The sequence below is a fragment of the Rissa tridactyla genome, chromosome 3 (assembly GCF_028500815.1).
Source record: "Rissa tridactyla isolate bRisTri1 chromosome 3, bRisTri1.patW.cur.20221130, whole genome shotgun sequence".
Classification (NCBI taxonomy): Eukaryota; Metazoa; Chordata; class Aves; order Charadriiformes; family Laridae; genus Rissa; species Rissa tridactyla.
In genome coordinates, this window is record NC_071468.1 from 122,833,288 (window position 1) to 122,847,848 (window position 14,561).

Below are 14,561 nucleotides of genomic sequence, written 5' to 3' on the forward strand. Positions count from 1 at the left end.
ATTCTGTGATTCTATGATTCTATGATTTAGGAGAACTCAACAATGCAAAGACTAAGGGTCTTTGCAGGATCACCAGAAGTGCTGATGGCAAGACAGTAATGACATGCAGATGTGCCACAGGCCAAGCTGGTATTCGAACTGTTGTCAAATGAAGCCTTTGGCTTGGAACATGAGAAATATGTTTTCTTTCTTTACCTTGCCCAGGACATTCTGGAGCAGCTTGGCTATGTCAGTTAATCTAACCACACATTCTCTGTAAGAGTGAGAGGCTGTTTTTTCCCTTTGTTTGTCTAGATGGAAAAATTTTCAAAATATATCTGGATCTCCTACAAAGCAGTAGCATCCCATTTCATCCAAGTGCTGTTGCAATCAGTCCAAAACCAATTATTTTTAGAAAAGGTACCATCTCATGTTTAACAATGTTCTTCAACCATTAACTGTCAGTCACATTTTCTTTGTCTCTGATCACTAAAATGATTTTTTTATTCCCTGATAGACAACAAAATATCCCCTAAATTTCTTATTTATTCAGGATTCACTTCATGTTTGCACTAATCATAGAATTCTTTAGGTTGGAAAAGACCTTTAAGATCATCAAGTCCAACCATTAACTTTTCATGACATTTCGTTTCACTTTCTCCCCACTTCTTTCCCATGCTCCACCACTCACTCGGTTAATGCACAGCACTGGGGGAAGTCAAGGTGGATAATGCTGCAGTTAAACAGTTAAACATTTTTTAGCCCTGCTTATTCCATTAGAGGTCTAGACATGCAAGACATTACTTATTCTGTAAACAAAGTATGGATAAACAAAAGGATTATGAATTAAAGGATTAATTAAAGCCCTTAACTATTTCCAATATGCCTGACTTTTTTTTTTACAAAAAAGAAGGCTCCATTGTATAATGTTTGCATATAATTTGCATTAAATATTATTTGCATACATTCTGATATTTGTAATTATATATTATTTGCTTTCACTTTGCTTGGATGTGATAGAGTCTCTTGGAATAGAACTACAGAAGGGGAGCGGAGTTCAGGGGATGGAGAAATTGTATTTCTGCAGAGAAAAGGATCTAGCACATGAAAGCATCTAAAAGTAGGTATCAGCTGTGGAGGAAAGGAAGGGTCTCCAAATCATTTCACCAAACCTGGATGTCTCTGCAAGGTATATCTTTTTATTCAGACCCTGAATCATGAGCCTTAGGGATCTAGCATGTTGACTCACATAAAAGAATATTTTGGCCTCTGCAGAAAATACTGTAAGAAATGGCTTCTGCATATCATTGAAGAGGTTAGAAAGGCTGATCTATTGCACTTAATAATATAAGGTCCTCATCTACAACTGCCTTAAGCCAGAAAAGCTCCTGTGCAGTCAGCCAGAAACCTAGCTCAACTCAGTCTGATTTCACCTGAAAATTATGTTTATAAACACAACACAGAGAAGGAGCCAATGCTAGCGAGTTTATTTTTGTGCCTAGAAATCTGTGTAGCTCACAGCCCAGAATGTGCACCGTAGCTCCTTCAGGTTGAAGTGAACTGGTTTGTGGTTGATTTTGGTTTGTTGTTGTTTTTCAACTCAAGGTTTCTTACCTTCTCTTCCACTGCTGATCTGGTCAGAAACCTCATCTTTCTGCTTAAGTGTTTTTTCTGCAGAGGACTATAAATTTTATCTTGTGCCACCAGGCCACCTCACAACCAAGAATTTTATGGTACAGAGAGGGCATAATAAAGTACCTAATCTTCCAGCTCAGTAAAGCAAAGCACAGAGGAATTCTCTGAGCAATCGAAGAACATCAACAGTATTATTATCATTCATAAAGAGTAGTGTTCATAACAAGCCAGTGATTTAAGAGTGTTAGGAAATGATGCCATGGTGAAGATTTAACTCAGTAAAATCCTTTAATTAAAACAAAAATAACAACACAGATTTTTAAAGGGAGGAATGGAAGCACTTACTCAAGTCACAATGAAATGAAAGTTGAATATGTGTGTGGATTTCCTCAGAAAAAGGAAAAGATTTATGCACATACTGATGTTCTGTGAATGAAACTAGAGGCATGATTGGAAGAAATGGGAAAATTCATATATATTTATTTATATACATACATACCAATCGGCATTGCTCTAGACGCTAAGACTACATCAGTGCTAGTACATTAAAGTGTCAGAAATCCAATCATCTGCACTATTGACTTGTTAGGCTTTTGAAGATAATCTCCAAGCTGTCCTAGCGAGCCAGCTAGCAGTTCCCCAAACAACTCTTGGAGAGAGTTTTAGAGGTGTCAGAAGGACTATTCACAACAGGCAGTTTGGATGAACTCACCCTGTTTTCGAAGCTAAGAATGGTCAACAACATAGACACAGACAGAGCCTCCCAGTTGGCTGCAGATCCAAGCAACAGGTTCATTTGTACATGAGCAGCATGGCAGCCTGGTTCCCCATGCTAATGAGAGTATGTTTTTCTCTGACCACAGAGTCAAAGACTCAGCTTCACATAGACTGCAAACCAGGCAAAGCTTGCTTTATCAGTGGGCCACCACCTCACATCACTTCTCTTACACCTCTGCTGCTACCATGGCAACATGTTCTCCAACATCATTCTGAAGTTTGGGCATCTGTTCAGACTTCTTCCTTCTTGTAACCAGTTGAAGGCTGGGGGCCATCCTTGTGGCTGGAGTGCCCTGGGACAGTTGGCTGCTGAAGTTCCAGAGAGTCACCAGGAGATGTTACTCTACGTAGCTGTTGGTGACTGTCACTTTTCCTAGGTGAAGAAAAGGTGTCTCTGCCACCTGTCTTATGCTGGGCAGTGCTCATCTTGCATACTGGCTTGGCTTCACAGGGCTGGAAGTTCAGCTCCTCCAGTTGTCCTGTGGCATGTCCCTTTGCTCCAGTTCCTTCCATACCTGTGAAAGCAAGACTTGTTTGTGCTTTAAAATGAAAGTAAGACCTTACCTTCATGTTCCTTACCCTTCTGTGCCTTTACTGTGTGTTAAAGACATTAATGAAAAAGTAGTTGCTGTTGGAGAAATAATCGTAGCTCTCCACAAACTTTAGTGTGACAGGAATAAGTTGTTAAAACCAAACCACCATAAGTTCTTTCCCCAAATAAATAAAAAGCAACCAAACCAGCTGGTTTGTTCTTAGTAACACACTAACAGCTCCAAGAGCATCTTCCAATGGTTAACAAATATTTCAATAAATGCTTAATAATACAGTATATAGAATAGAGCTGTTTAATTAGCTCTGTATTGCTAGGACTGATAACAAATGTAATACTACACACCTATAAAATACATCAACCTTCTATGAATCAGGCTGTAACATAAAGCAGAACTTTTCATTTCCAACATTTGAATCCTACTCAAGGCAGAGTCTGTGACCTGCAATGCTGTTTAAAAAATGATGTTGAAAGATGCAGGAAAATATCAATATATACCATACATTTTTCATGTGGAAACTAAAAATGTTTACATCTTAATACACCAAACGGTTATCAACCACAGAGGCAGAATCACTTGTAGTGTTACAGCAGATGGCTTCTGAGTTGGCAGGGTGTGCTATCACTTCAGTGCAAGATTGGGAGTCTGCTTCATTTAAACTGCTTTTATACTTGTTCCAACTCCAGAACTAGTCCTAGTCCCACATGTCATGTGTTAGTGGACAACATCAGCTTTTGTAGTCCATTCCTCAGCATATATTACAGGTCTTTATCACAAATGACCCCAGAAAATGTATTGTTACCATTTCTTACTTTTCAGGTTTGTCTTTGAATTTTAACACTTAACAGCCTGCAACATTCATTCCCATGGTTTCTCAGACCTTTTGCTCAGATTCATTCTCTTCTCCCTTTCTATAATTCATTAATTGGAATTCTGTTTGCTGACATAATTTTCCCCTATCGTCATTTATTTTCTACAATTTTCCTATTTCTTTATGCTGATACTCGTTTTTCCTGTTTAGAAGTGTGGCTTTTTTTCAACTTGTACATGCATAGCTTTCAATTCCAACTTAGAAGGAGCGGCTGAGGGACCTGGGGTTGTTCAGCCTGTGGAAAAGGACGCTGAAGGGAGACCTTCTCGGTCTCTACAACTACCTGAGAGGAGAGTGTAGTGAGGTGGGCGTCGGTCTCTTCTCCCAAGTAACAAGCAACAGGGCTAGAGGAAACGGCCTTAAATTACACCAGGGGAGGTTTAAATTAGTTACTAGGAAAAATTTCTTCAAGCATTATCAAGCATTGGAACAGGCTGCTCAGGGTAGTAGTTGAGCCACGATCCCTGGAGGTATTTAAAAGACATGTAGATGTGGTGCTGAGCGACATGGTTTAGTGGTGGACTTGGCAGTGCTAGGTTAACAGTTGAACTTGATGATCTTAAAGGTCTTTTCCAACCTAAACAATTCTATGATTCTATAAACAAGATAACCATGTCATGATCATCCATTATAGCAAAGCTTCATGTTCTTTCTTCACATATATTGACGCCCTCTTCATCTTCAAAGGTGCCATTTTCAACTGTGAAAATGTTTTTTTTCAAGTGAGTTTGAATTAATGTAGGAGGCTAAAAGTTTTCTGGATATGAGCAGTTTCAAGGATGAAATACTGTCTTGAGATTTATACGACACAGTAATCTAAAACATCCTGATTTTTTAAAATTAAATACAAACTGTTCAATATCAATGAAGCATACGATTAACTGGATTAGGTACCAGCTGGCAGATAGAGCTGAGGCAGCAATTATATATGGGAAATAATTCTCAGAGATGGGGATGTGTGGCAGTACCAGACACTACCACCGAATGGATGATAGCCAGTGTTTCCACCAATGGTTTGGAATTAAAACTAAAATTGACTCTGATGAACTTTTGTAAGTGCTGGGAAGAACGGCAAACTGGTAGAAAAGAAGAAGGAGAAGTTGATCCGAGCAACCTAGGACCAAGGGATGCAGACCATATCTGGGGAGTGGGAGAACCTCTTCATGAATACAACAGTGACTTCTGGGCAATGGTGGCCAAGCAGTCCAGGATAAAGATCAGTAAGGTATAATACTGGAAAGGACTGGAAATTGAAGCTAGGAAATGTAAGCTGTTATAGGATATAACTTTTCAATGGTGAAGGTGATGAACCACTGGAATAAACTGCAAAAAGAACCAATACCTTCCTCCACTGTGCTGTTCTGTTGACCGTGCATCACTCAATCAAAAGTTGCTTAATTCAAGAGAGAGACAATTACATGAAGCTGAGGAGATTTTTTGTTATGCTAAGGTCAGGCAAGGTAATATCTTAATCCCTTCTCCCCTGCAGTACCGTATATCTATGCATAAAGCTTTCTTCCTCATCGCCATCCTCAGCTACTCGTTCTGGGACAACAACCAGGGCCCCTACCTCCACTGGACTTTGCATGTATAAGCACCCACAGAGAGAAACTCTGCCTTGCAAGACTTTCTGTGGTGATTAATAATAAAGGCTCTGAACACTTAGAGGTATTAGGAAGGTGGGATTTCTTATGGGGGGAACAGCTATAAAGCAGAAACTAAACAAAAAGACTGCAGCTTTGATTTCCTCTCTCTCTCTCTCTCTCTCCAAAACCAACAGCACTTTAAATAAGGGGAAATCAAACATTAGACATTTCCAAGTCATATGTATTAAATTCACTTAAGATATTGTTATCCTTGTTTAGATTTGAACATATCGGGGAATCTTTTTGTCTTGCAACTATTCCTAAAAGACTTTAAGTGGCTGGATTGCCTTTTTCTGACAAAAAAATCTTTCCATGAATTATTTACACAACGGCTCCAATCAACTCTATACCTGTCAGCCTCCCCAGCCAAAATAAAAGTTCACTATGTAAAGGTGCCAAGGGAGAATGGCAGCCTCCCACTGCGAGTTTATAGACAGAACTAAGTCAGCACGCATTATGTGTCAGAGCCGACATCAGACAGAATCAGATCCTTTGATCTCAGACCTCCACAGGAAGCTTAGATCTCAGACAAATTAGATAAAAAATGAATTTATAGCAGCTATGTATCCTAAGGCATACAGCTGAACGTTGTGTTTTGGAGGAGTACAGCAAATATCAAAACACATAAGCTGCAAAATTTCCTCTCTCCTTCTCTCTCTCCCTCTGCTTTTGTGATAGATGTTAATTAAAAGGAGATAAAACTCCAGCTCACCTCTCCCTGCCTCTTACGTAATCCACAGACTTCAGGAAGGAGGAGGAAAAAGAAATTCCCAAAACAGAGTAAATGGGTGTTTCAGCAGGGTTATCCGAATGCCCTTAGATGTGCGCTGTTGGCAGGTGAGACAAAAAAAAACAACCCAACTACAATGAGAACATTTCACACTTGCAGCGAGGGAAGCCAAAGCTTTGTGCTGCCAGCCACATGGCCCTGAGGCTGTCTGCTTTTCTGTGACCTCAGAAGAAGTCGTGTTTGATCAGCAGATGATGAAAAGACAAGTCTCGAGGAGGTGTGCGGAAGAAGGTTGTTTATGGCAGGGACCCTGGGGGACACATGGAGGGGGTGGGTGGGAATGGAGCCGCTTTGGGATGCTGTCTTGGACTCACTGTTCAGAAAGCACAGAAGGAAGGTCCAGTGAGTGGTGGAGGCAATAGAGACCATGCAAATGAGTCCCACCTCCAGTGTACCTCGCTGTCCGCTACAGCAAGTGTCCTCCACTCCTGCAAACCTGTCCAGAGCTTTTTGAACATTGTGCAGTTATTGCCACAACACTTTGAGAAATGGGCAGGGAGAAACACAGTTGCTCCAGGCACGCTGGGGACATTGTGGGAATGTTGGTCACAGCCCTACTCCAAACACACCAGGTGAAATCCTGGACTCATTGAGTGCAAGGGGGATTATGCTGCTGCCTTCAGTGAAGCCAGGATTTCGCACAATATATATAACAGGAGATAAAAAGGAGATAAAAGGAGATAAAATGGAGACAAGGATTTGTGGAAGCCCCATCCCTGGAGGTGTTCAAGGTCAGGTTGGACGGGGCTTTGAGCAACCTGATCTAGTGGAAAGTGCCCATGGCAGGGGGGTTGGAACTAGATGAACTTTAAGGTCCCTTCCAATCCAAACCATTCTATGATTCTATGAAAATGACAATAAAAAGACATCAGGGAGGAGAAGGAGGAGGTAATAAAGTGATAAACCTTCTGAGAAGAACTGTGCCATTGATCTTATACAAACCTGCAGTTTGTTAAGAAACCTAAACCGACTTTTGACGTCCATCTGTTTATAAATTTGAATTATTGTCAAACTGCAGTCTCACCTCCTGCTACAGTCACACCACTTTTATTTTCTCCTTGATTGTGGCAAGGCTGAATGTGAGCTGCATGAGCCTGTGCTTGTTTATGGGGTGCTTTGGCCTTTGGTACATCAGCTCGTTCATTCCTCGTTTCTGTAATGAAACATACAGTCACATCACTCAATCCATCCTCAGTTCAGCAGCAATTATCAATTCAAGCAACAATGTATTTAGGGTGAATTAACAGATAATCTAGAAATGTTCTTTCTGCCCAAAGGCAGAGGGAGTTCTTTTATGTTCATCCTGTGTTTTGCCATTAGGGATCCTACCCATTCTCTTCAGTAAAATCTTTCTTATGTTGTCACTATGTTCAGTAAGACTAGTAATTCAGACCTGATTGCAGTTAGTGGTCATGGTGCAGTTTAGGAGAAAGACCCTTTGGCCTGGATTTGCAAAGTTACTTGAAAGCAAAAGTTTGGAGAAACTAGTGAGAAGGTCTTGAAATTAATGGGAGATGTCTGGGATGAGCATTTGCTCCTCCACTACAGTACATTTGGCTAGGTCCCAACTTCAGTTAGCACATCTGAAAGGCCAATCTATTGGTAACTTTCAACATATCCAGAAGTTTAAGGTGGTTGTTTGTCAATCAAGCTACCAACAGTTATAGTCACCTCCTTTTATCTTCGATTCTTCTCTTACACAAATGACTATGCCTTCTTCAGTGGAAAAGCCTCTTTGATGTACTATATTTGTTTTAAGGTCGATGCTAAAAAGAAAGCAACCTTAAGGTAAATGAGTAGAGGTGTGGATTTGCTCGGGGGAGAACTCCAGAGAAGCTGTAGCCCTCCTGTGACCACTTTGACTGGAATGATGCTGACAGTGTGACATGAGATGTGAGTGTGGCTGTTCTGCTGTCTCAGTGGCATTCACACTGTGGCTGTGTCTGGTCCTCAGTCAAGGCTTTGCACAACCTCACCACAGCAATATTTTGCTATGTCATCCTTTATCAGGGAAATGCAGTGGCGGAACGGATCACTGAAATCATAGCAAATATTTCCTTCTTTTCGCAATTCCTTCTCTGCACTACAGAAATCTGATTTTCATCATACAGTTAAACTTTTTCCAGCCAGGACTCAGGCATACGTTACAGGCAAAATCTGCATAACCCCGAACTACAAATTATACTGCTAATCGCTGAACTTCTCAGAGCTTTCTCTAAGAGACACTGTCTGAATCCTTTTGTGGGCGCACTGAAGAGTTGTTAAATAAAATAGGGAGTCTGTAAGTATAAATTTTAGTGGGCATTTCCAACTTACTGTTGCTTTTGCTCTTCTTGAACCAGCAGAAAGCAAAAGTGAGGATGAATGCAGATGCTGCTGAACTCAGTATGACAACAAGGATCATGCTGGCCTTCACTCCCGTGGGGTCAGGGAAGATGGTAAATGGCTGAGACAGCACAGTAAACTTAGCTCCTGAGAATTTAAAGCAGTCAGAGTTTATTACAAAAGTAAGAACACTGGTTTCACAGCTAGAACACCAGGTTATAGCCTTTCAACAGTGATGCTGCTGTTAAGAACGCATGCAGGAACAACAGCTAAGTTCATCAATTTCCAGATCCAACATTAGGCAACAATATTTATTTAGGAGTGAGTACCAGGACAAACCAAATAGGTAACAAAATTTCTCCAATGTAAGTTTCAAGCTTTCAGTGCTTCCTGAAGGAGAGGCAGCCTCTTTGTATGCAACAATCCCTAGTGTTTCTTCCATGAATTTATCCAGTTGACTACCAAACCCAGAAAATACATTCAGCAACTTTCTATTTCTGAGGCCAAACAGATAAAGCCCAGACAGAAAACATGCATATTCTGCCAAGCAAGACAGAGAAACTGGTTGTGACAAGGAAGGTGCTAAATCACACACAATTTTTACAGTCTATACCAGATTCATATCAATGTAAGTTATGGGGAACCTAGAAACACTCAGTAGTGTTAAGCTTAAGTCTGTGATGCAGAAAACTCCCAGTAAACTTGTTAATATTTTCCACCATGTCAATAATGACCATTATAAATAAATAAAAAAAAATCAGTGTCCTTGCTGTTAGCATGATAAATATTTACCCTCTTGACACACACAAGCTTTGAGTAATGCTCTTCAACCAGAGATACTAAAGTTTTCTGCAGATGAAGTCAGAATCAAGCCAGCTGCTACTCATAGTTTCTATGGTAAAGCATTCATTAAGTCTCAGCATCTGAGCTTCAAGGACTGGAAGATGCCTAATACCACCCTTTTAAAAATCAGAAATACAGAGAGGTTTTTGTTCCCTGAATCACTTCCAAAATGCATTTTGAATGGAGACATGCCTGGGAAGGACAAAAGTATAAGAAAACTGACCCTGGCACTCTCTGTAGACCAATCCGAAGGATGTGGATTAGCACATCAACTCATTACCTGTCTTACTACCTGCCTCATTATCAGTCCTAACCCCACAATTCTAATCAATTTGACAGATGGATATTCCTTTTACTTGTTTGAGTTCTACCTTTAATAAAAATCTAAAAGCTTTTTTTTTCATCAATTCATTAAAAAAAAATCAGAAACACTGTCAGATGGAGGCTTGTAGACTAGGGTAAGTACCTGTGAGTACTTTTATCTGTGTCAATATTGTCCACTTGAACAATGCAGAGCTTCATCAGAACAATGTGGGAAGCATGTTCCAATTGGGAAAAATTTGTCTGCAGGTTGAAAGGAGAGAAGTAATCTCACAGATATGAAGGACTCTACACAGACAGGTGCTTAAAGGTTCTTTGCACTGCTCTAATAGTTTGAGTAGACTGTGATTGGTTTAAATGGAAGGTGGATGGATCAAGCCCATTGGGATCCATATCAGTTAAGTGAATATTACTGTAAAACAAGGGGCAAGACTATGCAGCAGTGCTATGAATAGTATGCTCTCCCCAGGAACTACCACTAAAGCACTTGGGATTATTGCATTCAACATCAGCTGCATCTTCTGAGCCTTCTCCAAATCACAAAATATGGCAGGGTACAGACAGAAACCTGATTTTGCATTTGAAAATTGATTGATTTTGAAATTTGATTGATAAATTTTCATTTGTTTATCTCAACCAATAAACGAATACCTTCAGTAAGATTCTGTCAGTACAAAAGCCTTTATTCTGTCTCCAGCATGGTTCCCAATTACAAACAAGCAAAGGGGATTGCTTCTTTGGTGTGTATTTTTGCAACGCATATTAAAGGTGTACAATACTCTGATTTACAAAGGTGATACCTACACAGATGCATTAGTCATCCACATTGCTAGCTGTAAACATCTCTTTGCAACACCCTGACTGGCTAAATATTTCATAAAAGGGATCTGCATTTGTCTTTTGTTCATAAGAAAGAGGATTTTGTGACTCCCTTGAAGTAGCTTTCAAAATATATTTCATTAAACTGTACTTCCCACTAAAAAGTTGGATCCTGTGAGGTGCTGAGTCTCCATCTGCTCTCACTGAAGGGAAGGCAATGGGAGCAGCGAGTGTTCAGCAGCATACGCCCTCAAAATAGACATGTCCCCCCTTTAAAGGCCACCTCCAGGTACTTGTAGCACCAGAATTCTCCCTTTGCAAAGCCATGGGCAACACTAGATGTTGATTAGCCACTTGTGACTAGGAGAAGCAAAGTCTTCTCATTAAAAAAAAAAAATAATAATTCTAGACCTTCATTTAATCACAGAATAGGAAGACATTTCTTGGGTTATAAGTCTTATTTCATGCTATCGTGTGTACCATGTTATACATCATCCATAAATGTATTGACCTCCATCCAAAAGCAGTTTGATCTCCTGCTCTCACTATTCCTATCCATCAAGATAGAATGTTCAGAAAAAATGCAGTCTAAATGTTAATAACCTTTTTCTAATTTTTTATTTCAGATTTTTTCCTTAGCTACTTCCACTTGACCACTTCACCTGTCTGATGTGTTTCCCTTCTCTGCATTTTCTAGCTGAAACAAGCCACACTGTCTTGGAGTGTTCTCATTAACAAAATGCTCAGCCCTCCCTCACTGTACCTACTCCATTTTGAGACAATCTCTGAACATGCGTAAGTGAAATTATGTTCAGCACTTCAAAGAAGTACTCAACAGGGCTTTATGCAGGGGCACACTCACCGCCTTATCTCTCCTGGAAATATTTCTATCTATCTGACCTTCCTAGGCTTCTATCCACCTGATGGGTATCATCTATATCTATATAGATATATATCAATATACATACATATGTATATGTATAATACCAGCATAGAGACTTTACACATAGAATCATAGAATGGTTTGGGTTAGAAAGGGCATTAGAGACCATCTAGTTCCAACGCCCTGCCACTGGCAGGGACACCTACCACTAGACCAGGTTGCTCAAAGCCCCATCCAACCTTGCCTTGAACATCTCCAGGGATGGGGCATCCACAGCTTCCCTGGGCAACCTGGGGCAGGGGCTCACCACCCTCACAGTAAAGCATTTCTTCCTAATATCGAATCTAAATCTAGCCTATTTCAGTTTAAAACTGTTACCCCTTGTCCTGTCACTCCATTCCCTGATAAAGCGTCCCTCCCCAGCTTTCCTGTAGCCCCTTCAGGTACTAGAAGACTGCTATAAGATCTCCCCAGAGCATTGTCTTCTTCAGGCTGAACAACCCCAACTCTCTCAGCCTAGCCTCATAGCAGAAGTGCTCCAGCTGCCTGATCATCTTCGTGTCCCTCCTCTGGACTTGCTCCAACAGGTCCTTGTCTTTCCTATGTTGAGCGGTCCACACTAGACATGGTCTTACAACATCAATATCTTGATATGTCTTTGGGCTACATGCCAGAGATCTTCTCCATTGACGTGCCTCAGCAGTCATTCTGAGACAAGAAACCATCACTTTGACACCTATATACCTTCAGAATCAGATTTATAGGTAAAATCAAGCCCCCAGACAGTTGGTGCTTCTATAGCACAGATGTCCTGAGACTTTTACAAGCCAGGGTTCATGTGGCGCCTTATCCCTGAGGTTCTGGCATCCCCTTCAGCTGGTATTTCTAAAGAGGCGTAAGCACACCTTCCACTTCACCATCACTGGGTTGCTCAGAGATACCCTTAGTAGAGCCCAATCCTGGAGGTATGCTCTGAGTGTTCATAACCTGTCGTGCCCATAAAGATGGCCAGCTGCAGATAAATGGTCAGTAAAAAGCACTATGAAAATAACTGGGAGCACAGATGGGAAATTTCTGAATACAAACAGGAAAAAAAAGAGTGAACGAGAGAACTCAATTTATAGGAAAAAGTTTGCTCTGACAGCTTAGCTGACCCGAAGTACCTGATTCCCACATGGGATACATAGGTAGGCAGTCCAGGGAGAAAGAGGCACCTTTCTCTGGCAATATTTCTCTGTACTAACTCATCTTGATTTTGGGGATCTTGCATGAATAGTACAGGAATCACTCAGCCTTCTTGCTGCCTGGGTAATGCCAACTTGGAGGTGTAACAGAAGTCAGATTATTTAGAGGTTTGGCATTGCTTCACTCATTCAAACAAAGCTTAACTCCCTTTTTATTAATCCAGACCACCTGTAGAGTTTTGAATTCAGTTACCAAAACAAAAACAAAAAAAAAAAAACAAGCAAAAAATGGAGCTTACCTGGAGGTGATGTGACAGTGAACACAAGTTTCCAGTTTGTACCTGAGCTGGAAACAGACAGACTGGAAAAGCTTGCACATCCGTCTATGACCTGCACTTGGGTAAGCCCTGCAAAGTAATAAAAAATTGCTTTGCAATTAACAGCTTCCAGATAAGTACTATTTAAGCCTCTCAGAAAGTCCTTGTGACTTTAAGGGGACTTCAGAAAGCCTACATTCAGTGTCCTTCCTAATAGTAAACATTTTGTCTAACCCCACAAATGTAGGAGAGTATTAGTGAGAGACTGAGTATTTTCTGTCCTAAAGGGATGATCTCAAAGAGCCAACTACTGCAGCTAAGGGAAAAAAGCAGGCTGTTTTGACACTTTTCTGATTTGTAGGCATTTCACGTCATCAAGTGGGTATGTTCATAGAATCATAGAATAGTTGGAGTTGAAAGAGACCTTAAAGATCATCTAGTTCCAACCCCTCTGCCATGGGCAGGAACACCTTCCACTAGACCAGGTTGCTCAAAGCCCCATCCAGCTTGGTCTTGAATGCTTCCAGAGATGGGACATCCACAACATATACATAGTATATGATTCTACTACCTCCTGTCCTACTGTTAAATCATATTGAACTTTCCTTCAACCCTATCAGATGCTTTGAAATAAATTTGGCCACAAAAAAAATCTGTGGTGACTACCCTGTCGTCATATAGGAGACACTTTCAGCTAGAAGCCTGGCAGGGGAAAGCTTTATGGGCAGCATTAAAATGAACCTGGGAGCGCTTGTTTCTCCATCAATTTACCTCTTGTTCTAAGCTATTGGGGAATGCATTCTGACCAAAGATTTACATCTGCCACGGTTGTTAGTTTTGTAGGCTCTTGTTAAAAGTTATAATTTACTTTGCAACTGTATCTCCATTTTATTGTGTGTATCTTTGAGCACCAGCCAAGTCCTGGCCTTTGAACAATGCTGACCCGCTCTGGGCTTCATTCAGGCTCTTGGAGAGAGAGGGGTAAAATCCTACAGAATGACAAATTTCAAAATGTTGGTTCAGGTGGGGGGTGAGAAGGCAGAACTTCCTTAGGATGCTGGACTTGCTCCAGTGATCACAAACACAGACTTTCGCCTGCTCAAAGACAACACATACTAACCATTTGCTTTATGAAGCAGGTGGTTTAATATTTTATTGCCATTAAGCAGCACAGGTGAAGGTCCATAAAGTCGGAATGTGAGGACGACATTTATCCTGTGCCATGCCCATGCCCATGTTGTTGAACAAAGTGGTTAGCAAATATCTTTGTGAGACATCTTGCAATCACAAATCCATAGGAGCATTCAGCAGGAGGAAACAAGGTTTTTGATGGTAGGCCAGGCTGCAGGACAATTTCTCACTGTTTTTATCCCATTTTTTGTGCCTACACCTGTATGATACAAACTAAACAGTGCCAGGATCTGTTCTTTGGCACTGAAAAACTGGTATGCCCTGGCCAAACCACTTAAACTCTTACAGCCTCCAAACAGAGATGTTGCAATGCAAACCGCCTACAGAGATTATTTTCTTGCTGTGTTGACTTCTGAACCATGGACAGAAATTGCCTGAGACAAGGTCCTGGGAAAAAGCATGCCACATTTTCATGATTTAGCAACAGAA

General features: G+C 40.8%; 1 protein-coding gene across 6 annotated transcripts in view; it reads right to left on the minus strand.

Annotated features, from left to right (window-relative positions):
* Positions 1 to 1,956: 1,956 nt before the first annotated feature.
* PKHD1 (PKHD1 ciliary IPT domain containing fibrocystin/polyductin) overlaps positions 1,957 to 14,561 on the minus strand; it is a 278,406-nt gene continuing 265,801 nt past the window's right edge. For 3 of the 6 annotated variants that reach the window (XM_054195527.1, XM_054195528.1, XM_054195526.1), the window contains 4 exons: positions 12,924 to 13,031; positions 8,566 to 8,721; positions 7,274 to 7,402; positions 1,959 to 2,906 (listed from right to left, as the gene is read on the minus strand). In XM_054195527.1, the coding sequence (XP_054051502.1) occupies positions 2,623 to 2,906; positions 7,274 to 7,402; positions 8,566 to 8,721; positions 12,924 to 13,031 (677 nt within the window). In that variant the 3' untranslated portion in view covers positions 1,959 to 2,622. Of the gene's footprint in view, positions 2,907 to 7,273; positions 7,403 to 8,565; positions 8,722 to 12,923; positions 13,032 to 14,561 lie in introns of those variants that run through there. The other 3 variants (XM_054195531.1, XM_054195529.1, XR_008465473.1) reach the window with 3 other exon arrangements.